Below are 25,702 nucleotides of genomic sequence, written 5' to 3' on the forward strand. Positions count from 1 at the left end.
AGGCGGTGATAGTCGCAAGGCGATTTAATGTGAACGCTTAAAGGATCCTAATGGGTTGAACTACAAGTAATATATATACAGTCGCGTCTCTCTAATCCTCACGAACTGCGCATTTTATCTCGTTGAAAATTGTCGTCATTAATTCTACAAAATACTAATATTACAAAAGACTGAATTTCTTGAATTTATATATAAATAATGGTAATTTGAGTTCGATAATTAAACACTCGATTTGCCAGATCTTGATATTATATTACTTTATGCATTTTATTTAACTTTTCAGTATAACAATACTTATTTTTTAAATCGTGCAAAGTAACAAATTCGTATTGTTTTGAAAAGAACAATATTATCTTGATAGCGTTCCTAAATATCATTGCATAATTATAAATTAAATCGAGATAGAAGTATTTTTTTCCCGATTTATAAATCTAATATATAGTATCCTCAGATATTGGTACCAAGCAGAACGCAGATTCTACAGGTCACAATAACGTCAAAATCACATTAAAATAAATCTCGATTAATTGAAAAGTGACTAATAATTATTTCGAGATTTGTTTTGGCGCTATTTTAATGTCATTATGATTTTTTATTCTGCTGGGTAGTGTTTTTTATTTATCAACAAAATACATGTACGTAATAAAAATATTGTTGCCTTATTCAAGAAAGAAATACAATCGACTTGTTTTCTAATCGGTTCACCGAACACATTTGCCCTATCTCTTCACTCTAGCAAGAGATATTGCTTTCGGACGAAGGAGAGAGGAGGGGAATTTCTTATTAACAAAGAATATCACTCGTCTGGGGACCGTTTAAGTTCGCAATGCCGCGGGGGCGTTCAATTACCAATGACAGTTGCGTGCCCGGCGCGGTGCGTCGCGGCGATGGTAGACGGGCGCGATTACTCGCGTGTAACTCGGCCTGTGCCGATGTAACGTCGCATCAACTGCCCCGATATGAGAACCCCGAGACTAACCGTCAACTGCGGGACAATCTAGCCATCAGTCTTAAACGGAATATATTTACGGGGCCGAGCCGAGAGAGCCCGGCGCGGCGCGGCGAAGCCGCTTGGATGACATCACGGCATCCGCTTTCCTCGGCTATCATCCCGGGGCTCATCGTCGGCGCTAGGCCTTGCTTTTCACGCTCGTGTTTATTTTATATTCATCCGAATATCCTCGAAAACCTCCGAAATCGAGCAATTAAGGCAAGGTCGAATCGTCGATGCGCGAATTGATGATGGCATTGGCGAATCCAGAAACTTATCAAGAAAGAGCCATTGGCGTGCTGTGAGCAAAATGTTTTTTTTTAAGGTCAAATATGAATGAAAAGATAGAGTATTAAATTATTATTTAAATTATTACATTGAACAAGTATTATTTAAGTGTATAATTCATAAAAAAATATTTTATTTAAAATTACTATATATATTATAACGCAAAAAAGAATAATAGAATTTATATTTTTTATATCTAAGAGTTGCTTAAATTAAAAAATATTTTTGAAATATTAAAATTGTGATTAAGCGTTTCAGAAATAATAAAAATATTATGTAATATTTTGCTATAAATATTTTTTAAAAAAGAAGACTCTAAGGAGGGAGAGTCATGGTTGTCAATGATCGTCGGAAATTCTGCATTTAATTGTAATGAAGAATGATCGAGGTGTAACTGGATATCCCTTAAACCGGTTAATTTCGAAAACCAAGGCAACCGGAATTAACCGGCTTAGTGCTGATTGCATGCTTGATACGATCATTTTAGCTCGCTATTGCGTACGCAAAGGAAACTAGGCGGGTCTATGTCTATACGTTGTTGAAATTAATACGGGATAATCCTTTTAATGAAATAACAAAGGTTCGACAAGCATCTGCTACGGGCAGCTTATAATTTTATAGAAGCTAATATCGTTATCGTTGAAGTGATTTTATTTTCCTTGATTTATCTTGTGTATGGACGATGCTAATGTAATCTTTGATCTTTTAATCATCGGTTTTCTGAAACTTCCATATTAAGAATGGTAAATATAAAAAAAGAAATAAAAAATGTTCGCAAAATACAGTCGTCAAAAATACTTTTAACGTTATAATTGCCGTATGATTACATGTATAATTGCGGTACTGAAGGAAAAATAAACTAAAATAAACACACGACCGTCAAAAGAATTATTTTAGCATCAAAATATGATTACGCGACAATTTCAGCGTTGCAGGAAAAATAAACACACGTTAAAAATGTTAAAATAGACATACAAGAGATATCTGTGTGAGAGATATTTGGATTGTGTTTAGCTGTAAAAGTCGGTCAGCTGGAAGAATAATCCGTCAATCATCTTGACATCTCTCGCGTCTCTCAGGTCGGACGGTAATTGTTAGAGAAAGCTCATCATTATATATCCGAGGAATCTATTTTTAATATTACGCGACGCGCGACAAGACGAGCGAATCTCTCCCATTCTCGACGGAGAGCGTATAACCGACCGGCTGCGGCCGTGGGACCCCGCATTCGATAACCGCGCCGGATAAGGGAAGGTCGATAAACGTCGCGGGTGAGCCACCCTGTAGACCGACCAGCCCGTCGTGGAGAACTCTGGTCGGCTCCTCAGAGTGGAGGGCAATCGCGGCGGGGTGGCGCCTGCGCCTGGAACGACCACCCTCTCGCAAATCTACCCCTGTTATCGCCATGTCAGGACCGGCAGTTCTATCTCGGGCATACGCGCCGCAGGGAGGTCGGCGATTCTTCTTCGCCGAGAGTCGTCCTCATCGTCGTTATCGTCGTCGCCGATTGTCCGATCGGGCGCAATCTCTTGTCGCAGGACCATCGACGAATATGCGGAAAGTGTGGTCAACGGGCGTCTGAAGATGCAGCCTCGATCGGCCCCTTCGTGCGGGACGGAAATCAAGTCGCGTTCTCGTCCTCGCGCCGCTCCACGTTATCGTCGTCGTCGTCGTCGTGACGTCGGAACGCCGTTACCGCTCGCTGGCCTGCGAATCGGTCCCTCGGGACCGGAAACCGCCGAGGGATGCTCGCGGAAATGGTCCGGCTCTCCTACCAGCACAGGGCGTTCTATTGCTACGTGATTCTGAGCGTGTGGATCTTCCTGCTGGTCGCTGGTAAACGCAAACAACGTGCTATCCCGCGCCAATGTGCGGAAATGGTCCTGCTAAATGTAGAGATCGACCTTGCCGTAAAAATTGCCGTAATTTCGAATCGCATTGTTCCCAGATCTCGACACTGCGGTAGACACGCGCGAGATGATTCGTATATATCTGTCTGCGACGATATATCTATCCGCGACAAACCGAGACTATACGCGTTGCATCTTACATCGCAAAAAGAATATATCGAACTCGCGTCGAGATTGATCGCGTTTCGAAAACAGGAAGAGAGCAAATTTCTTGGCGCCGTACTTACATTTCTTTCTTGGATTTTACGTTCGTCGAATTCTCTCTGGGGTGCTTAAATCTTTCGATCCTACGGTTTTATTTTTAAATATAGGATATGCATATGTGAGTGTGAGCTGTCGCGCAGCTACTTGGACGCTTCTCCGCGTTATCACTTCGGCTTTAATAATAGAACTGTAATAATAGACACTTTAGTTTTTCAATAGTGGATGATATCCGATGCTATCAAGGTGACGATTACTTTACTTTCTTTTCGTCGTAAAGTGAGGGAAGTGTCAATCATAGTCGTTGACACACGTTGCTAAACCGACGACCAGAAAAGAAAACAAATTCATCGTAATCTATTCAGTAATCCACTCGAACTTTTCTGTTGACGTTATATTTTTATTTTACCGAAATATAAATCGAGAACACAGAGTTTAGGTTTTCCCTAATGCAGTTTCGTCTATCATCGTTATATTTTAATATTAATATGTACTATAAGGTTAAATCAAAATGCACCAGAGGGAAAGAAATTATATTGTACTCAAATAAAAATAAAAACGCCAGGAAAAACGTTGTCCTTTTTAAAACTGGCGTCTAACGATATAAATCACAATAATAATAATAATATAAGTAAAATTACGTGAAATAAGATTTTGCCGTCGATTTAAAAGCTGCTAATTACAGATCCAAGTTTAATAATATTGATATCAAAATGCACAGGAAGAAATTATTATAAAATAAAAATGCTAAGAGAACGTTGTTCTTTTTTAAACCAGTTCCTGGTGATATAAATCGTGATGATAACATGAGTAATGATAAAATTATTTTAAATAAGATTTTATCGTCGATGAAAGGTGTCGATTACAGGTTCAAGTTTAATTATTTCAATTTTCAATATACATATATACTTTTAGATGAAATAAAAATGTGTATTAGAGATCGTAATAATAATATAAATAAAATAATATGAATTCGTCGATTTAAAAGCTATCGATTATAGACAATTTCTCTTTTATTGTGCAGGTATGTATAAATATATCGGCGTAGATGATAAAACCTCGATACAAACGAGAGTCCCGAACAATGATTTGTCGCTACGAGAATTCCCAAGGAACTTAAAATCGGATGCGAAAACGAAGAAGATCTTTCGTTTCTGCAATTTGCCGCACGAGATAGCTGCAGACACTGAAGGTACCTTCATCCAATTATTCTTATATTTTTAAATAAAACATAACACATAACATAATACTTTGAATAAAATTAACCGAAAATGGAATATTCCAGTCACGATGACCAACACTTTCGTATCATAAATCAATAATTCCTCATCAATCATATTAAACGTTACTCAAATATCAAAGAAGTCGATCGTCAAAGCTCTTCATGCATAATCGCAGTAAATAGTAAATGGCACAAAGTTAATAATCCCGTTTGATCTCACTCGAACTAGAAATCGGTATAAATCACTTTCTTCTTGCGTAAGTGTACGAGCATAGAGCACAAGAGTTTCAAAATTATCTTATTATATTATACGAGATTGCGTGTATAGCGCACATGAAATATGCGTAAAATATCGCACCTTATTTCCTTACTTTCTAACAGGGAAGCTCGATGGCAATTTGACGCTGAGCGGCATCCTGATCTTCATCCGTCACGGTGACCGGGGTCCACTGACGCACATACGGAACATAAGCAGCATCAATTGCGGGGGTGAACTCGGTACTGTAACCGAGCTCGAGACCATCTACGAGAACTACGTGAGCTTTGTACAGAACGCGTCGAGCTACTCTCGGGCCGCCTGGGCCCAGTTTCTGGGTCCGTTCCATGGCCTCCCCGTGCTGCCGGCGAACGCACGCGACTGCAGGATCGGTCAGCTCACCACTCTCGGCATCCTGCAGCTGTTGAAGACCGGAATCGCGCTGAAGAACGCGTACTACCACCGGCTCAATCTCGGCAATGGCACCACCTTCGGCAAGGATGTTATCGTTTACAGCACTTCCTATCGCAGGACCGTACAGAGCGCGGTCGCATTACTGTACGCACTCTTCGAGAACGACGGCTTCCAGAGTCTGGCGAGGATCAGCCTACAGGAGAGCCAGAGCTATGCGTTCTGCAGCAATGAATGCGCCTGTCCTGCCGCCGAGAAGTTTCTGAAACAGCACTTGAAGGTAAAGTATATGTACGAATCGAAAATCTGGGAACCGTTCGTTTCGTAGACTTCCTGCATATATTAGCAGATAAATCATGTTGGACGATCGTTTCCTGTGAAATTTGAGCGATACAACAATCTTTGCAATTATTTACAAATTTATGCGATTGGTATGTTCGTTTAAAGAATACAATTATAAAACATCGTCTTTTAAATTCGAGTAATTTTCGTACAAAGTAATTAAAACCCGCGTCGGCTTTCTCGCGCAGTTTCGTTTCATTTTTTAAAGATGTAGGTACGTAAAATGGACTTGTCGCCTTTCCACCTTTCCAGGAGAGATTCGATAAATTTACATTTGTGCTATTCCCGTCTTCCCGAGGAAGTTTTAATGACCTAAGATCTCATTTCAGTTTTCTCAGAAACATGTTAAATAATCTGCATCAACATCGCTCTTCTCCCTGCTTTCTCAGGAAATCCAATAAAATTATCTAGGGCATTCTAGGCTGGCAAACGTTGATTTCTCAGTGCGAGTTATCTAAATAAAATATTTGCACGCGATAATAATTCTTTCTATAAAAATAATCTTGCCTCGCAACTTCCGTTCGCTGTCTGTATGGCACGTGACAAGTATGGAGATGTATCGCATGTTTAATGCATAAGAGAATGTGAATCTTTCCTAAAATTTCGAGAGAAAGCTCATAATTCGTTTTAACATTTCAATAATTACTTTTCTTATTAAATTCTTGTGGAAAAGTTCAGAATTTTCAATTAAAAAATTAATTATAAAGAAGATTCAAAGTTACATTTAAGCTCCATCTGAATGTAGTTTTGACGAGTATAATTAAAATCGACGAAAACTTTTTCCAAATCTCCAAAGCCTACTAGTTATTGGTATCAGAAGAATAATTCAGTTGGATCTTAATAAAGTATTCGCGGAGAGCTCCAGGGGGAGCATTCACGAAAATGTTGAGGATTATGCGGATCTCTGCAGACACGTTACTTTTACTTTCCCCAGGAGACCTCCAACCATCTGAAATCCCATCCGGCCGTCGGGGAGCTGATCAAGCAGACGGCGAGCGCTGTCTTCGAGCTTCCGGATCAAGCGCAGACGTGCGATCCGAACACGCTGAGGGATGCCCTGTTAACGTACGTGTGTCACGGCGCTTCGCTGCCGTGCGCGGACCTCGACAGCCAACGCACGTGCGTGAAAAGCGATCAGGTTACCGGATTGTTCGCTTACACGGATTGGGAGTCGAAGCAGGTCGCCAAGAGTAGCAGCCGCAACAAATACGGGCTGCTGAAGGCCTATGGAATGTTGCGTGGCATCGTCACCTTCTTGCTGCGCATCATCTCTGAGGCTAGGCCCAAGATCGTCCTCTATTCCGGCCACGACAAGACTTTAGAATACCTCGCCACCGCCCTCGGCATAGTCTCCGACGTAGCGACCCACTACGCTTCGCGGCTCGTCATCGAGGTCTACAAGATCAACCCGCGGAACGACAATCGCCTCGCCAGTGATTTCTACTTCCGCATCGTCGCCAACGGCCGGGACCTCACACCGAAGGTCCCATTCTGTAGGAACACGAACACCTACGTCAGCGACGATGGAGAATTTATGAACAAGAAGAGCGTCAAGCTGTGCCCGATAGAGAATATCGTTAGGCAACTGCACGACGATTACTTCGTGCCATTCAACGCGACGAACTTTAAAGACGCATGTTCGAGTCATAAAATTCGCTAGAATTAATGAGCATACTCTAGTTCGTGAAACAAGATCGATCCGGTAGGAAAATAGGCGAGTTAAAAGGAACGAGAGACAGACTCATCTTCGGTGATAGTAAATACTTTATCCTTGAAATTAGAACTTCAAGACTGTAGCACTTTTTAAGATTCTCTTTTATCTCTTTTTATCCTGAATATAATGGTTTAACCACTATATTCGTAAACATGACGAGACAAAAATCGCTTTAACACAGTCTAACTTTAGATAAGGGGTATCATGATATTCTCTTAAAAATGGCAAATGGCTTCGTCCCGGAATAAAAATAGATAGAAGCGATTAAGATTCTGCGAAAAGCAGAGAAGCGTTTAACATATAAAGCCAGTCCCTCATTATAGAGATGAGAAGTTTGACTTCTCTCTCTCTCTCCTAAGGATGAATTCTTACCAATTCTTTTTAATTCACCTACTTCTCGTACGACAGATAGATATATCAAGCGGATCTCGAACAAGTTTCCAACTTGCACTCTATGCATTATAGATAAGCCGATGTGAAAGTAATTATTAATACCAACGTTCGAAATACATCTGCGGAGAGCTAATCCTTCAATTTTCCTAACAAATTTCTCTTGCGCGGCGTAAATCGCTTTAATCGCGTAAAAGCTATTTTCCCACTTGAGAAAGTATTTTGATTCTATTGCGAATAATCAGATATATAAGATTGTTCATTTGACAATCGGGACAAGCTGTGTTTCAAATTTTTTTTTACATCTCGTTATATATCGACGCACAGTTAACGAAATTTAAGATTATTAAAAATTATAATAAAATTAAAAAAAAAAAGAGAATATAAGTTGCCATTTTAGCAAAGAGCAAGCCTTATCTTCATAGATATATATATATATATATATATATATATATATATAAAACTTTTAACTAACGTATCTAGATAAATTTAGAGAAACGATAGCGCTAATGAGAACCGATTAGTCGATTATTATATATATTTTATCATACACTATTGTATATATGTAAATATATATATAGTGCTTTAGAAATATATATATATATATACTAAAAACACAACCATATTCCTTCCCCGACTGTTAATAAGCGTACAATAGATAATTATGATAAAACGAAAATAACAAATGAGATCGTGCTTTAAATGGAATCTTTGACAAGTGTCTTCATCTCGAATGACAGCATTATCCTGTTTCAGTTTTTATATTTAACAAGAGTTTGATATATTAAAAAAATTGATTCTTTATTACAGGCATCAGGAAAACGACATGCAACTTGAGATATATAAAAAGCTTATTATAATCCATTAGTAAATAAATAATAAACGCGTTTTACGGCGTACAAGGCACGCAGGTTCACATATTTATACTACCTACAATATATCTTAGATAACTTACACAATAATAGTATGTCGTAAATAAAAGCAAAGTCTGGCTTAAAGCCGATTATGTGATTCCGCAGAAATTGCTTTTACTTTGCTAACGTTCGATAAAAGCCTCTCGTGTCTTACAACGCTAAAACCTACTTTACATGCACACATCCTTCTTGCTTATTAATAACGTCTCATTATTCATGTTTCTTGCAATACACAGGTGACACTTTAAAATTGCGTCATCACGATCAAAAGAGATAGATAGCATCAATCAAAAGTTTCGCAAAACGGTAATGAGTTAAAAATATATATAAACCGGCAGTCCATTACAGAGTCCATATAAATGCCCAGTTTCAATTATTTCCGGTCGAGCTGACGAAATTTACATTCTCTTCATTGATTGTTTTAATGGATTAGGACGATGCAAATCGTACAGCCGAACGAAAATAGAAATCCCATGCAAATCGATCTTTGACGATTGCAATTTAGTCATAAAATACAGAACGCGTTTATCAAAAATGAAAAACATAATAAATGATAGAGTTAAGTGATTTTGTTGTAAAAATCTGTTTTAAAAAACGCTAATATATCAAGCGCAGCGTCTGAATAAGAGAATGAAATGTTTCCAAAATTTTCATAATTCGATACAGAACCGGTATTTAAACTCTTGACCATTAATTTGTGATCTATAATTTTTTTTATCTGAATTTACATATTCAAGAATCCAAAATTAATCATGTATCAAGCATTATTCCAAAAATCTAAAAGAATTCGAAAAACGCGGAGTCATTTTAAAAAACGCGAACTGTATGATATACTACTTGACGAACAATTATTTGATTGAACAATTATTCATAATTAACACTGTACAGCTAAACTTCTACAAATTCTAAAAATATACATATAATGTTATTCTGAGATAATATGACTAGTACCAGACTCTGCCATAACTGCGCCAAATGTCTCTTGGAAATTTCTTACATCTTGGTAATACTGCCCGAGCATAAAACTGCTACCTCCACTGAAATATATAATCCAATATATATTGTGCATCTAATATATAATAACGTTGTCAAACACAAAAAGTTCATTTCAAATTTCGCCAAACAATCGAAATAATCTGCATGCAATCGTATTAACAAATAGAAAAATCTTAATAATATTCGTTAATTAACTGATTGAGCCAATTAATCATATTTGATTAACAAGATAATATTTTCTCCAATAAAAAACTGAATAATCCACCAAATGACAATATTCCTAAATTAGAAATATATATTTTCTTACTGGATAATACCTTTAAGCTTATCCTCTTCACATACTTATTAAACATTTGTGTCATCAAATCTTTCCTTCATCGATTTTATAAAAATGCTACTTGATAATCGTTTTACTTACTTTGTCGCCCTTTCTCTCACGGGTGGAGAATGATTTGATGGTGTTTTCCGGACAGGCGGCAAATCAATCAATTGATCGACACTACCCATGATAGCATTAGCACCCACGCGTTTCCCCGTTCGCCAGCGTTGAATCAACCACTTCATCCTATGTATACTGATTATAGCAAACACGGCGATCCTGAAACGCACCTTCCTGTTGCGAGACAATCGCGCGTAAGAGCGTTGATCTTGAGTCAATTGCGCAAGTACGCATAACGTGTTTTCCTCGCAATACTGATAGCTACCGACAATGCATAACAGGTACTTCTTCTGATAAGCCAACGCTTTCCGTCTACTTTCCACTCGTAAATATTTGCCGTAGAAGTTTTGTAACTGGAATGCAAAATTCACATATTGTTCTATTTACTTTGCAGCTTAATCGTAGTTAAATTTAATTATAGTTAATTATTAATTATGAAATCTCGACACACAAATTATTATAAAAAAATATAAAAATTCACAACTTTTAATTCTAAGATACAAGAATTGAATCACTTAAATTTCAGATTAATTAGATTTAAATAATTAAATGAAATGTTATATACCCTCTCGATAGGAATTGTCTGCTGGCTCGAAGAATGTGTATTTTTCAGTTTTTTCAGCTGCCCCTCGAGCAACTTTACACGTTGCATCGATAATTCTCTATCTGTTCTCATCCTGCCGATTTTATCCTCGAGATTACTGTTCTCAATAGCGTATTTCTCAACTGTCTCGCTTAATTCCTTAATTTTCTGCATAAAATTCGTGGGGACATCCTTGGTATTTTCAATTAAATCCTTGAATTTTCTCTCTTTTTCTTTTGAAATTGCTAGTCTCATAGTGAGTTCTGTCTCTCGCTCTTTCAAGGAATCCACTGTACGCGTAAGCTTCAGCTCTCGATTTGAGGATTCTTTTAGTTCCTGCCTCGCACGATTTATATCGGCCTCCAGCTCTATTCTGATTTCTCGAGCGTCATTGATCTCTCTGCGCAATTCTTTGATCTCATCTAGTTCAGCATTTCGTTGACCTTGCTTCATGTTTTCAGTCAACATCTTCATCTGTTCTTGCAAATAATTAGAGTGCTCTTCTCGTGCTTTCAACTCCTCTGCAGTTCTCCGCAGATCTGCCTCTAGAATTTCTTTCAGTCCATTGGTTAATGCCAGGCTGCTGATTAGTCTTTCTTGTTCCTCCGTTGCGATCTCTAACCGCTTCTCGTACTTACTCATCTCGTTCTCTAGTTTCTTTATATTCTCCTTTAGTTGCGCATTGTGCTTTCGACTTTCTTCAAGATTTTCGCTCGTTCTAAAATACAGAAGAAAAGATTAGGAAACAAAATAGTTTTTAGAACATGTAGTTACCTTGTTTTGCTAAAATATGATTAAATTTTATCGGTAAAGATCAACATTACAGTGAAAAGTTCATGAGCAGAAATATAAGTACTACATAAATTAAAAATTAATTTAAATTAAAAATTAATACATACCTCTCCGATTCATTTTGCGCGGTTGCAGCAAAATTTGACAAGCTTCTACTGATGTTTTCAATTTCTATCGATTTTCTCATCGACGTCAATTGTGAATCCAAATTAATCTGCTGTTGTCTCATCGACGCTAGATCATTACGAAGCTTCTCCTCGTTATCCAGAGAGGCTTTTAACTTTGTTTGCAGGAATTCGATCAACTCAGTGTCCTGTATTCGTCCTACTTCTGCCATCCGACGATGTTCCTCTATCTCCATCCTCAAGAACTTCACCACGTCTCTTTCTGAGAGAAGTTCCTTATCCAGCTTGACCACCTTCCTCATCTCTTCCGTCAAATCCGTCTTCAGTTGCAGAATACGATCCTCGTACTCAGCGATCTGATGTCTCATTATATCTCGTTCGACTTCTAAGTCATCTTTTAGTTTCTTCAATGACTCGTCCTTGCGTACTTCATTATTTCTTTGATGATAATTCTCCATTACTACTCCATCCACAACCTCGTCGTCCTTAATTACCTGCATAATTTGTTTATCCAATCGTGCAGAAAGATTCAGTTCTCGCTGGACCATATCTTCGATATCACTATCGTCCTGCGAACGTCGCACAGAAGCATCCTTCAGCTCCAATTCCTTTTGCAAGCTCTGCACCATATCCCTCAATTCCTCGTTCAGCCTGCGTTCTTCCTTCAATTTTCTTCTCAATTCTACAATATTACCAGATTCCTTCATTTTGTTTTGAATAGTCTCCAGTGCTCGATGCAGGCTCTTACTATCATCGCTCATTTGTCTGATTACTTTGTCTTTTTCCTTTAGGAACTCCTGCAAATGATGGATCTCTTGGTCTTTGTTGCTAGAAGATGATGGCGAGGAAGTTCCCGACTGAATGTCACTCATTCGTCTCGCCATCTCTTCCAACTTACGGATTACCTGATCTCGATTATTCAAACCATCTGTCAATCGTAGGATTTCGTCCTGCAACTCGGCGATTTCTCGCTCGCGCGCGTGAACCTTCGTCTTAAATTCGTACAGTTGCTTGTTCTCGTTCTCTATCTCAATATTGCGCGTCTGAAGAGTCTCCAATACGATATCTTTATCCAGGACAAGTTCCTTGAATCTTTGCAATTCCTGTGTCATATCCTGCAAAGAGTTGTTCCTTTTCATCTGGTCCTTCTCTCTATCTTCAATTTCTCTCTTCAACTTCGTATTCTCTATATTTAATTCTGTAATGATCCTTTCATTCACGTGCATTCTATCATTTTGATCTTCGAGCTCCTCTGACTTCAGTTTCAAAATGTTCTCTACTTCCTCCAAATCTTTCTTTATTTTGCTTTCCGACGCCTGAGCCAGCTCATATTGTCCTCTATAGAAATTTTTATCCCGCACCAAGTTTTCGACAGTCTCCTTGAACTCATCTTGCAAGTTTTGATATTGTTTCTGCAAGGTGACCAATTCCATTTCATACTTGTTCAAAAAATCAGATTTTGAATCTAGTTCTTGTTGCAGAACTTGCAATTGATTTGATAAGTTTTCGATTTCCTTCATCTTCTCATTGAGTAATTCCTCAGCTCGCTGAGAGTCCTCACTGATATCGTTGTTTTTGGGAGATGATAATTTTGACTCTTCTCCGGAACGATGCAATTCCATTCCCGAGTGACCGACATTCCCGTTACTATAACTGTGTGTATTGAAATGCAAATCTAATGGTGGTACTTGCGTGTCTATCTTATCCACATCGAGCAAAGGTGTTTCTAAAGTGTTGAGACTGTTCATCTGTAACGTATTTTTTGACGAGGACGTAAGAACTTTGAAACTAGAGATATTATGCGATGTTGTAAGTGTCATATTAGGCGCTCGAGTAGCTTCAGGGAATTCTTCACATTCCGAATGAATGGAGAGAATGTCGCTCAACGTTCGCGCGCTGTTCTTGGCCTCCGCTTGCTTTGTTAGTTCCCGTAGCTGCACATCGTCCAAAGCGAGTGATGAATAGACATTCAATTGTTTCTCCCTTTTAGAGAGTTGCTCCTTTAAATGATCGATTTCCTCGTTCTTATCAGCCAATATGGTATCGATTAACTGCGGCAATTCTAACTGAGTATGCTCCTGCGTTCCAAGTTTTATTTGTAGCATTTTTTTTTCCTCTTGAACGAGCTTTAATTGATCTTTTAGCCGCTCGATTTTTTGCAGTGCGCCATTTTCCGATTGAACAAAATTTTCCATTTCTGCTTCCTTCTCTGCCAACATCTGATTAGTCCTTTCAAGTTGGGCTTTCAGCTCTTTCAATTCTATCTCTTTATCAGTAATGGTTTGTTCCAGAGAATGATATTTCGTGGTAGCTTCGTGCAATTGCAACTCTAAACGAGATGTCGCTTGCTTCTGAGCGAAAGGTGCGCTTTGTTTGTGCTGCTCCAGGCGACCACGCATTGTTTCAATTTGGAACAATTGCTCAGATGCAGTCTGGTGTAAGATCTCTTGTTCCGTTAATAATTCCTCGTTCTGATTTTTCATCGTTGTCAACTGCATCTCCAGATCCTTGATCCTCTTGAATGCTACTTCTTCCGCACGTGCATGCTTTAGCATTTTATCTTTCAGCTTGAGTACTTGATCCAGCGGTAGCATCGGCGGCGAGGACGGATCATCTGGTGTCAAACATCTCGTTGCATCTATTTGCTCCCTGATCGATACATCTTCGCTCGGCTGGCTCAAACTTAAATTGGAACCACACATGTGCGCAGATTCCATCTCTCGAATTCTCTTATCTAATTGATTTTGCATCTCATGCAATTCTGCTTTCATCTGTTTCAAGACAGATGAATTGACGTTGAAGTGTTCTGAACTTAACTTGTGTTTATTCAATTCCTCCTAAAAATATAAAGAGCTTTCTCGTAACCATTTTCCCTCCATATGTATTGTTTATGCATTTGTTCACTTTACTTACTTGCAAATGATTAATTTGCTCGTTCAGATGCCTGTTCTCACTACCAGATTTAATAGCATCCAGCTCTTGAACTAGTTCTTGTTGATTCTTCGTTTGCGCGGTTATCACGGTTTCCAATTGATTAATTTGCATTTGCAAGGATTCTTCTCTTTCAATCTTAGCTTGCAATTGCTGCTCCAAATCAGCAATGATGTCTCGCAAGACCCATATTTTATCCACTGCAGCCTTCAATTCACTCTCCTTTTCCGACTTCTTCGCCTCGGTGTCGGACATTAATGACGACATCTCTCTCATCTGAGATTCGAGAGCCTCCACCTAGATCGTAAATCATACATACATATATATATGCGATCAACGCATCGGTTTTACAGGATGTCACCTATATTTCCAGTCAAGCATGACCCAACATGTAAAGCATGGGGAGAGATACGGTATGTATATATATATTATATCTACTTATATTTATTTTAAGCTAATGTACAGTGGGTAAGAAACAAAAATAATTATATAATTATCTAATTAATAATAAAAAATAATGTTGTTACTAAAAAATAAAAATTACTCAAGATGATAAATAAATATGATATATAATTCTATCTATAAGTAGTCTGAACTTTTTTTTTATTACGATATTTTAAACACTTTACTTCAAGATTGTTCAAAAAATTTGTAAAATATTTAAATGCATTTTGGTAGCACCGTTGTAAATATAGATAAATAGGTAAATTATTAATTATTAGAGTTATAATTAGAGTTATATTACATAACTCATTACTCAAATATTTTGGTAAATGTGAGTACTTTTCTTAGCCACTGTATGATGATGAAGACGTAGAAAAAGTTAAAAAATCAAAGTAAATACAACACTCACAGCTGCATTGATGTCAATTGTTTGAAGCTCAGGGATGTTTGTTCTTTCAGATGATAGCTCAGACTGCTTTGTGCGACAAACAGAAAACCAAAACCAGAGTGCAGAAAAAACTTGTGTTAATACAATTAGTCGTGATGCGTGATACTAATTGCTGGCGATACAATTAATTTCCGATAGCCCTTTCAATTGGTAGTTAAACTTACGTTCTATATTATACTATTTTCAAAACAATTATCTTTAGATTAAGAAACTTGCTGGTCAAAGTGCATGTTTTACAAAATACGTATTTTAGGACTATAGAATTTAGGAATATAGAATTCATATTTATAACATTATAAAATTTTATCTATTTTCTAATATATTCTAATATTAGATAAATTATGCGATCCATTTTTCAAAAATTAATATGCAATCTTTTTCCAGCAGTTTTAGGTTTATGTTAAGTTTATATATTAAATAAAAAAACCACAGAAACCTAGTTAAATCTTAGAAATGGCAGTCGTTATACCAGTTGAAATTTCCTGGTTAGTGCAGTAATTACTTTACAGCGAATTAAGAAAGTCGGTATTAAATTAATTAATCCTTAGTTAACCTTAAGTTAAATTATTGCATGGTATTTCCTTTGGATTCATACTCTATTAACATTTTTAATTTTAAGAATCAAAACAATGTCGTTTTTTTTATTATTCTGAGAATAATTATGCGTTTATACTGCAAAAAAGTTTTGATATTAAAGACAATATTTTTCAATATTCAGTATATATAAATATTATCTATCAATTGGCATTAATTAAGGATTAATTGAGGAACAATAAACCCTAAAGCTAACCACAGCGAGTGATTATAAAAAGCATATCGTGTTTATACTCAACAAAAAATATTTTCGTCACGTTTAAAAAAAATAAAGTAAGCACAATGAAAATTTTTACCTCGGAAGTAATACGCATATCTCTTTCTTTGTCGCGCTCGCGTTCCTTGAGCTGTTCTTGCAAAAAGCGAATTTGCTTCGCAGCTTCATCTCGTTCCATTTCGCGCTCGCTCGCTTGCTCATCCAGAAACCGACGGGTTGCTCGTAACTGCTTGTCCGCTGCCTCAATCTAAACAAACGTGTATAGTTCTAGTTAGAGGTAATTATCGTGTCCCACGCGCAACACGCGCATGTGATAAAAGTTATTAAAGTAGAATAGTTTATTTGCTGCATTATTTAAGCCATTTTCATGTAACAATAATCAGTTATATATCTATATGTAAGAAAAAAAGATGATAATCATTCTTTTAAAATTGTTCAGAATTAAGATTTATATATAAAAAAATTGTATTAATAGATTTAGGAAATTAATTAAATCAATGCTTCAAATATTTCAAAAGAGATAGAGATAGAAAGATCATTTTTTTGAAACAAATAAGAAAATTTATTTGATTAAAAAAAATGATTTTTAAATCAAAGAAATCTTTCTCTGGATGAATATCTTAATAATACTTTTAACCATTTAGTTAATTCCATGTCTCCTCTATCCCCCATTCATAGTAAATTAAAATAGTATAAAGGAAAATAAGCTAAACTATAAAACTATGTTAGTAATATCGAATAATCTTGGCAAAGATATTGAAAATAAAACGAAGAAAAAAATGATTATTCCAATATTAAAATATAAATATAATTATTTAATGTAAAAAATTATTTGATATCAAAAAAATTAAGACATTAAAAATATAAAAAATAGGAAATTGCTATTTTTTAAAACAATTTTATATAAAAGCCAAATATATTTGAATACTAATTTAATTGTCAAATATATGACTACAAAATTAGAGGATATATAAAAATTATGCTTCAATAAATTTTGATTACAATAAAATAAGTAACATAATAAGGAAAATCTATAATGGAAGACATATTCAGATACAGTGACACATTAAGACATCTACAATATAGCATGCAAAGCAATTATTATATGTTGTAACAACATGCAATATATATTAACAAATATAGTAATAGTTGTATATACTTTTTAGTAACTATATGTGCAATTATTACTATAGACAGGTATTAGAAATGAGATAAATTTCAATGAAAGCTTGTATTATATTTCTTAATTGCAACGAAATGTTATAAATATTAATTTAGTTTTGATCTACAAGTAACTTACGGACAGCATTTATAATAATATTAGTAATTCTATAATTTACCTTTTTGCAGCAAACCCTGTGAATGTATGGGGTAGGAGTAGGTTCTAAAGGTACCTGCTGGCAAGACAATAGAACGCCAATCAATCTTTTAAAATCTGCATCACAGAGCTCTGCACTTTTGATTTGGAAGATGCCTCTTATTGATTAATTAAATAATTGTTTTACTAATGAATAGTATTTTTTAATAGATTTTAAATTGCCATACGTGCACAATGTTCTAATTTCTGGCTGCTTTATAAATTACTGAGCAATACTGATTATTATTTCATACGGGATGTATAAAGAAAAGAATATTGAATTAAGTGAATATATCTTTAAATCGCTAGAAAGTTCAAAATCTAATTAATAAAGCTCAATAAAACTAAGAATTTTCGTATTTAAGAATCATGGAATTATAAGGATGAAGAAAACAAAAATTTCAATAAAAATTAAAGTTTAAAATAGCACATATATATATTTAAAAGTCTATGATTTCACAGATAAAGTATGCAAAGATTTTTGGAGATAAAAGAATCTAAATATTTCGCTTTCTTAAAATACTCTATACATAGTGTATATAATACAACATAATAATTCTTTCTAATTTTGATACTACTTATCAAAAGAAATATTAAAATATCAAAATAATAGACATATACGAATAATATTAACAAACTGTACTACAATTACATTGTGTAAAATAATGTGCTATAACAAATAAAAATGATCGTGTTAACTGTTGATACACGGTAAAATACATATAAATATTGTAAACACGAAGCTCATAGACATACAGAAGTGTGTGGACTTAATAAATTACAAAACAAGTTTTCAATACACCGCAATGTTCATCACCGTACTGTCATACCAAGATCGAATAATTAGAAATCATGCAACAATGCACTTTCAATGAAAATAATAAATGAACGATTTTACCTGTTGTTGTAAATCTTCCCTCTCTTTCCTAGCGTCATCTATTAGTTTATCATTTTGCCTGCATAGCTCTTCTATTAATTGCAGTAAATAAGATATGTCACCACCACCATTAGATAATACATGTCTAGCTGTAATTTCAATTAAAAAAAAAAAGTCAATCATATAGGAAAAATATAAATAAAATATATTTGGGACACAGAATAACTAATGCAATTTATACATTCAAGTTCAAATTTTTAATTTAAAATAATATGATCAATTTAAAATTTAAAAAGTGTAAATATGAATAATTATTCGTTTTTAATATATGTGTGTATATATATATATATATATATATATATATATTCATTTAAATTACATAAAAATTACATAAAAATGAGATAAAAATTTACCTTTTTCTTGCACTTGAGAAAAATCTTGCAACACAATATCACCCCTAGAAAGATCGCTTTCACCATATCCTTCCGTGATAATTTCTTTTTTGCTTTCCGCGCTAATCAACTTTCGCTGAAGTTCCAAAATATGTACTTTTAATTGTTCTACTTCTTCTTGATAATTTATGATCAAAGCCTCAGCATGATTCAGTTTGAAGGAGAGCGCTTCATTAATTTCATTAATTTTGCTTGCTAAGAGATCATCATTTGACGACAATGCAATCTTATTCTCGCTCTCAGACATTGACAAATTGAGGACTTGTGTGCTATCAGACTTCAAGCGTCTCAAACAAGCTTTCAGCTCTTTTTTTAATATTTCGTCTGTGTCTTCATCAACTAAACTTTGCAACATTTTGTTGTCGCTGTTAACGATGGAAGCTATTTTTGTGGATTGCGGAGCAAAATGGACCCTCTTGATCCGTTGGTTTGATGGATCCTTATGCGATATTTCAGATAAAACGGTGTTGTTACTCTTATTTAAATTCTCATCATCGATAAAAGCGGATTCTGATAACTGTCTTTTTAAAACTTCATTGATCAGAGTATTATTAACTTCTTCTTCACAAACAGAGAAATAGTTAACTAATTCTCCAATTAGATTCTTAAGAGTTACACATGCCTTCCACAGATTGTCCCTAATAAAAACGAGATATAACATACTCAAGCAATGATTACATAGTTAATACATATTATATGAGTAATCATTATTATATAATAAAACTCTAAATGTCTTTTCAATGTATGTGTTAAATTAATTTAAATATGAAATATTTCAGTTTTAAACATTTTTTTAACGATTAAATTGTTTATCTGCTAAATCATAAAATAATATTTCAATAGTTATCAATTACCTTTCTTCTATGATATTTTCTAAAGCTCCAACACAACTAATTTCTTGCTTGTCACCAGTAATAGTATTCGTTTTAAGACTAGTAATTTCCTTTTGATGTTGTTCAAGCATTCGTGTTACAATGCAACTGTGTTCATCCTTCAGACGAACTAATTCAGTGGCATGTATTTTTTTCAACTCCTGCATTTCTTGTTTAGCGTTGGATGTGAATTTATCTCTCAGTTCTAATAACTCTACCGGCCAATTATCTTCTTTGTCTGTTTCCACCGATAATAGTACCTACACAATTTTAACAGATTTTACAATAAGCATCTTCTATATAATAATGCCTAATAAGCCACAAATACATTAGCCACAATTTTTACAGTAACATTCAAAAATTATCATATTTTAGAAAATAACCGAAATAATTTAATTAGATTTAATCTATGCTGTTATTTCATTCTGAACCCAGTTTTTACACATAATCCACATCTACCTGAAATTGTTCTTGAAGAGCGTTGACAATATCCTGTCTAGCTAGTGCAATCTGCTCTTCTAGTTGATTATTATATGCATCACGCAGACTCGACAATTCACCATTTTCCAATACTTCCCATTCTGTCTGACAATACTACATGCAAACAGGAAGTCACACGGCAATACGTTAGTCACAAATAAATTTACATTTTAATATAAGTTATCGGAACGGAGCACAATTAATCTGTTTTATTGTTGTTGCACAATAACGAAAAATGTATTAATTACAATAAATGTTTGAGATCACAAATATTACTGATCACAAAAGATCATGAAGACAGCATTAAGATGAGAAATGTAGTAGTAATAATGCATTCTGATCACACCATGCGTTTACAACTTCATACATAAATCTTCAGCACACATTAAAGATAAGAATTGCTGTTGTTGACATATCAGTGTAATAAAGTCACTATAAATGAACAATTTTTCCTCACCTGGTGCACAGTGGGTACAATCAATGCATGCTCCAACTTTGCCTCGATATCGCGAATTTGACACTCATACAATTTTTTCTGTTGTTCGAGCGTTTTCTCATAATTAGCCTTGACATTTTGAATTTCATTCACTTTCAGTTCTAATTCCTTTTGTAATACTTGGATGCTATCCTCATATTCCGTCTCAAGACGTGCTTGGTTTTCAACATCCAGAATCTTGCTTCTCAGAGATTCCTCGATGGTACTAGGTGTTGCTGCTCGGGAGTTCGACACGTTCAAACAATCTCCAGCACCACCAAAATACAGATCGTCTGTCAGCTCCTCAGTTTCGCTATCGTTGTCGGAAATCCGTTTCGATTGTTGACTAAAGACTTCCTCAGAATACTGTTTTTCCATTTGCAAGCATTTTTGCTCGAAGTATGTCCTTAGTTCTTCCATCTCTTTGGTATGGCGTGCTTCAAGTTCGGTCCTCAGATCGTTTAGGCTTGCATTACCATCCTTAAGGGATAGAAAATATAATTTAAAACATATATAACATAGATCTGCTCAACGCAGTAAAGAATACAGACACAAATATTGTTCTAGATCAAATGAAAATAAAAACGACTTGCCTTGAAATTCTGCAGCAATAAACGCAGTCTGCTGATTTCTTTGGCAGAATCCGTTTTAACAGATTCCAATTCTGCTTTACGTCGATTCATCATCTCCTCGATTTCCTGGCTTAGCTTTTCCTTTTCCGTCCACAAATTTTCCAAAGATTTTTGCAGCGAGTTTTCGCTATTCTGTGACAAAGTAACATTCTCCCTGGAAGATTGCGCCTTAGCGATTACTATTTTCTCGCACAATGCGTAATAACGAGATAATTTTAATTTAACTTCGTCCAAATTCGGCTTGTTCTCTAGAATTTGTTGTAATTCTTCATATAAGTTTTCGTTGTTCTTCATATAATTGTTTTTTGTACCTATTAATGTGTCGGCAATATTCAATTCCAAAACTTTCTTCTGGCTTGCTGTACTTTGATTTAATATACTATCATCCAAGTTCTGATTTTCTTTCAAGTGCTTGGATGAAATCGTGCTGTTCAAGGAGGTATTCATTTTACTGCTATCGCTCAACCCCAAAGTCTGATTCAATCTTTCTTCAAATTCGGCACACTGTGCCCATGCATAAGTCAAGCCATTCGTTAATTGCTGGCACTGCATTTCCATCTGCTTTGTTTTTTCCGTCATTTCAGTCAAATCTTTCCTATATCTCGCATTTTCTGTCTCTTTCTCCTCTGTCAGTAGCTTTAGGCTCTCTATTTCCCGTTGTTGCTTTTCTATTCGCCAAGCTGAATCGCTCTCGATATTCACCAGAACACTCTTCGAAGAATTCTGAATGGAAGCATCACTAGATGTTGCATGACTGAATTCTCTCAATGAAATAACTTCCTGTTGAAGTTTGTCACACGCATTTTTCATATCCTTTAGTTGCTTCTCATATGTTTTCTTTGCGATATCAGTTTCTTCCAATTTGTTGTTCGCTTTGGCCAAATCTGTCTCAAGAACAGAAACTTTTTCGACTAACAGCTGTTCTATCTCCATCTTCTCCTCGAGCTTTCGTTTTGTCAGCTGATGCTGAACAGCTTCCTCATCGAAAGTCTTATACATGGTTTCTCCTAATTCACTGACTGTGCTTACACTTGTAGCATCCAATCGAGATAAGGACTTCTCCAAATCTCCAATGTATAGTCTACCACTCAGAGTCCTATCGTGCACTTGACTGTTTTCAATAATCGATTGTGCTGTGGAATATCTGCACGATAGATCGTCCAACTTAAATTTCAGCGTATCATTCTCCTGTTTCAATGCAGCAGCATTCGACAAAGCTTGCTCCAGTGATCGCTCAATACTCTCCTTAGATTCTAAGATACTCATTGAAGCGATGTGCTTCGACGTCATTTCCTCCAGTTGAATTTTGTGCAATTTGATCTGCTCATTCAACAACTCCTTCTCTTTCTGAAAATGCAGATTTTGCATACGCCGTTCGTTTTCTGCTTCAAATTTTATTTCGTCAAGTTTCACTTTGTACAGGTGAACTTCTGATTGAGCAACCTTCTGCGACTCTGCATGATTTACCAATTCGAGTTTTAACGCCTCGACAGTTTTCTTGTAGTGAGATAACTGCGTTTGAAAAACGGACAGTTCCTTGGCGTGTCTGCTCTCTAAATCCGGTAATTCCTTGTTTAAACGATCGGCTAATATTTTGTTTTCGTCCTTCAATACTTTCATGCACTCTTCATGCTTGACTTTTATATTCGTCATTTCAGCCTCGTATTTCGAAGTTAATTCCTACGAATAAAAAATTAATATAGCAAATCTGTTTTTTAATTGCTATAAACAATTTGGCCATAAATATTTTTCACCACCTGTATAGATATATGTATTATTTTTAAAATTCGCTAAAAATATTCATAAACTAGAAATTTATAGATTAGTTATAGAAAAAAAATCCTTATGAAATACTTACTTTTAATTCTTGCTGATGGCGTATTGCGTTAGCATTTGTTACTGTGGTAAATTTATTCAGGATATGCTGCATATCCTGTTTGATTTTATCAACTCGTGCCTCATACTGTTTTTGTTGCTCCAACGTCTCATCGATATTCAGATTCTTCTCTGCAGCGCTAAGACGAATTTGTTCATTCAGATTATTTATCTGTACTTTGTAATCATTGATTTCTGCATTTTGTGTTTCTCTCTCCATCTCCAATGTCTGTACGTGTTTACGAATATCCGTCAAATGCGCGTTTAATCGACGAATTATCCCTTCCTGATCGTTCATTGTTAATTCCAATGCCTTAATCTAAAACATTCGAGCAAATGTTGGACATTTATAGCAAGGTTATTAATAACTATAAAATGTAAGAAGCGTGTCATTTACTTTTTGTTGCAAGTTCACGTTGTCTATCATAGGATTGTTCAACTGAATGGAGTTCAAAGCATTAAGTTGTGCTGTTACAGTGTCTCTTGCAGATAATGCTTGTTCCAAAGATAATGTTAAATGTTCTATCAGAGTGTCACGTTGATTTACTGCCTTTTCAAATTCTTGCAACTATTTTATGAAAAACACAACATTATTTAATGTCAATTATCTTATAACAATATTTACAAATAAAAATAAAATGTGAGTTAAATAAAATATTTAAAAAATTTATTTAACAATAAAATTATATGCTATCTAGACTAACTACTGTTGTAACTACTTATTATCAAAATTAAAAGGTGAGAGTTTAATATATTTTAAAATATCAAAAGTATATAAAATAAGTGGTAAGTGTACATTCTATGACTTAACATAAAAAATTGTTTATGAACAGATACAACATACTTTTATGTGATATAAAGATATAATATCCCTCCCATGTATACTACTGCCCTGGCTCTGCGAAGAGTTTGGAGACGATGTCTCTGCTCGTAAATGATCAATCTCTGCATTTAAGGCCCCAACTATAGCTTCTTTTCCCTGCAATAATTCTTCCAATTCTGCGACTCGTCCTGCCAGTCCTTCCAAATCAGCATCTGCCTCTCCCTCGCTTATACTAACACTGCTGTGTGTTATATCCCGTGAGGATATGGCTTCAGTTATCTAATAAAGAACAAACATGAAGCAATTTATGTAGAAACGCTGTAAATCAAATAAACATTCAGACATGCGAGTTATTTTTTTTCTTACGCCAGATTCTTTTTGCAACATGGACTTCTCATTATGCAACGACTCATCATCAGATTGTTCCACATATTCCATGTTTTTGCTCTTGTCTTTGCTCGATCGTTTTACTTTATACTTTTCCAACTATAACAATCAAGATACATCTTAGGCAACTGATCATTGTTAGTAACCAAAGACAAAACATTCCTAATGTAAAAGAGAATTCTCTATAATGGATACTTTCTAGCAAGAGACACAGTATAAAACAGTGAATTATTACATCTTTGTCATGCTAATATTAAACAAAAATGATATAATCACTGTATCACTCCATATCTCTTGCTCGAAAGCATCAAATGTCTCCCCGAAATTAAAGTGATAAAAACAGACTAGCAATGTGTGGAATGCAAAAATAATAATATAAACAAATAAGGCTCTGTTCCAATTGTTAAGCAAGTAGTAAGGGTAGGTACACTAGAGGTGGTACGGATAATGAACAGAAGGAACACTTGCCATTTCTCTGCCGGCCTCCAGCGAGCGTTTTCTACGCTCGTCCTCATCCTGCGTCGCGCTCATCCTGACGAAATCTGCGGGTCGACGTGCATGAAGGGTGCAAAACTAAATATTTGTCAGCTACAAGTTCACAGCTTGTCATCCGCTACATTTCATATTTGACACCTCCGCAATGGCCGATCTTGGTTGCCAGCTGTCATAAGGTCTTTGCTCGTGCCACGGTATCACTTGCTTCGCCAGATCAAACAATAAAAGAATAAACCTCCGAAGAGTAATCGAAATTGATAAAACGCTCAACGAAAGCGGTTGGAAAAACGGTTGGTCAGTTGTTCTGTCTAAAACGGTCGCGCGTCAGTCATACCAACTTCTAAAGATCGACAGGATATGCTAGATTCAGCTCATTCGGCTGCTGTCTCGTATGTTGGATTAGGGCCATTCCACACAACTTGCATAGCCCTTTGACTGTATACCTCTGGACTGCTAGTTACCCCCACTTTTCCTACCTTTTCCATAAGATAGAAAGAGACCGTGTATCCAAGATCTCAGAGCCATCAGGTCCGGAAGTTGGCCAAATCAAGAACTAACTAGCTGCATTTTAAGTAAGAATCGGTACGAATAACTTCGAATAAATAATTGAAGTGATCCAGAAGTACTGCTAAATAAAAAATGGTTCGTTCTTGTTTTGCTAAATTATGTAATAATACCAGATACAAAGCTGTAGGAGTAATTAAATGTGATGCGGGAAAAATACAGATTTAAAATCAATTCGAAAAAGAAACCAAATTTAATATATATA

At 35.6% G+C, this 25,702-nt stretch overlaps 2 protein-coding genes across 7 annotated transcripts; one reads left to right on the plus strand and one right to left on the minus strand.

The window, feature by feature from the left end:
* The first annotated feature begins 2,683 nt into the window (after positions 1-2,683).
* LOC108764714 (2-phosphoxylose phosphatase 1) lies at positions 2,684-8,045 on the plus strand. The gene is made up of 4 exons (XM_018513057.1): positions 2,684-3,115; positions 4,415-4,582; positions 4,994-5,559; positions 6,556-8,045. Exons 1-4 carry the CDS (start codon positions 3,025-3,027, stop codon positions 7,279-7,281), a joined length of 1,551 nt encoding a protein of 516 aa, XP_018368559.1. The 5' UTR covers positions 2,684-3,024; the 3' UTR covers positions 7,282-8,045.
* Positions 8,046-9,403: 1,358 nt separating this feature from the next.
* LOC108764744 (A-kinase anchor protein 9) lies at positions 9,404-25,173 on the minus strand. 6 transcript variants are annotated; one of them, XM_018513103.1, is made up of 19 exons: positions 24,907-25,173; positions 24,418-24,537; positions 24,073-24,330; positions 23,626-23,796; positions 23,212-23,547; positions 21,315-23,033; positions 20,704-21,201; positions 20,226-20,360; positions 19,749-20,026; positions 18,856-19,532; positions 18,464-18,591; positions 17,549-17,605; positions 16,288-16,455; positions 15,359-15,421; positions 14,488-14,802; positions 11,557-14,411; positions 10,640-11,375; positions 10,054-10,427; positions 9,404-9,676 (listed from the first exon to the last, which is right to left on the minus strand). In XM_018513103.1, the coding sequence occupies exons 1-19, from the start codon at positions 24,967-24,969 to the stop codon at positions 9,565-9,567; spliced, it is 9,063 nt and encodes a 3,020-aa protein (XP_018368605.1). In that variant the 5' UTR covers positions 24,970-25,173; the 3' UTR covers positions 9,404-9,564. The 6 variants fall into 6 exon arrangements, with proteins under 6 accessions (XP_018368605.1, XP_018368604.1, XP_018368609.1 ...); XM_018513102.1 differs by having other exon boundaries at positions 15,359-15,424; XM_018513107.1 differs by lacking the exon at positions 20,226-20,360 and having other exon boundaries at positions 15,359-15,424.
* Between the last annotated feature and the right edge of the window lie 529 nt (positions 25,174-25,702).

This window comes from Trachymyrmex cornetzi, unplaced genomic scaffold, assembly GCF_001594075.2.
Source record: "Trachymyrmex cornetzi isolate Tcor2-1 unplaced genomic scaffold, Tcor1.1 scaffold45, whole genome shotgun sequence".
Taxonomy (NCBI): domain Eukaryota; kingdom Metazoa; phylum Arthropoda; class Insecta; order Hymenoptera; family Formicidae; genus Trachymyrmex; species Trachymyrmex cornetzi.

Coding starts and splice junctions, on each gene's coding strand:
- LOC108764714 (XM_018513057.1), top strand. CDS start 3,025: ATGCTCGCGGAAATGGTCCGGCTCTCCTACCAGCACAGGGCGTTCTAT. Junction 3,116..4,414: donor GATCTTCCTGCTGGTCGCTG/GTAAACGCAAAC, acceptor TTTATTGTGCAG/GTATGTATAAATATATCGGC. Junction 4,583..4,993: donor GATAGCTGCAGACACTGAAG/GTACCTTCATCC, acceptor ACTTTCTAACAG/GGAAGCTCGATGGCAATTTG.
- LOC108764744 (XM_018513102.1), bottom strand. CDS start 24,969: ATGAGCGCGACGCAGGATGAGGACGAGCGTAGAAAACGCTCGCTGGAG. Junction 19,533..19,748: donor GAAAATATCATAGAAGAAAG/GTAATTGATAAC, acceptor CGTTTTTATTAG/GGACAATCTGTGGAAGGCAT. Junction 9,677..10,053: donor GTGAGAGAAAGGGCGACAAA/GTAAGTAAAACG, acceptor TATATATTTCAG/TGGAGGTAGCAGTTTTATGC.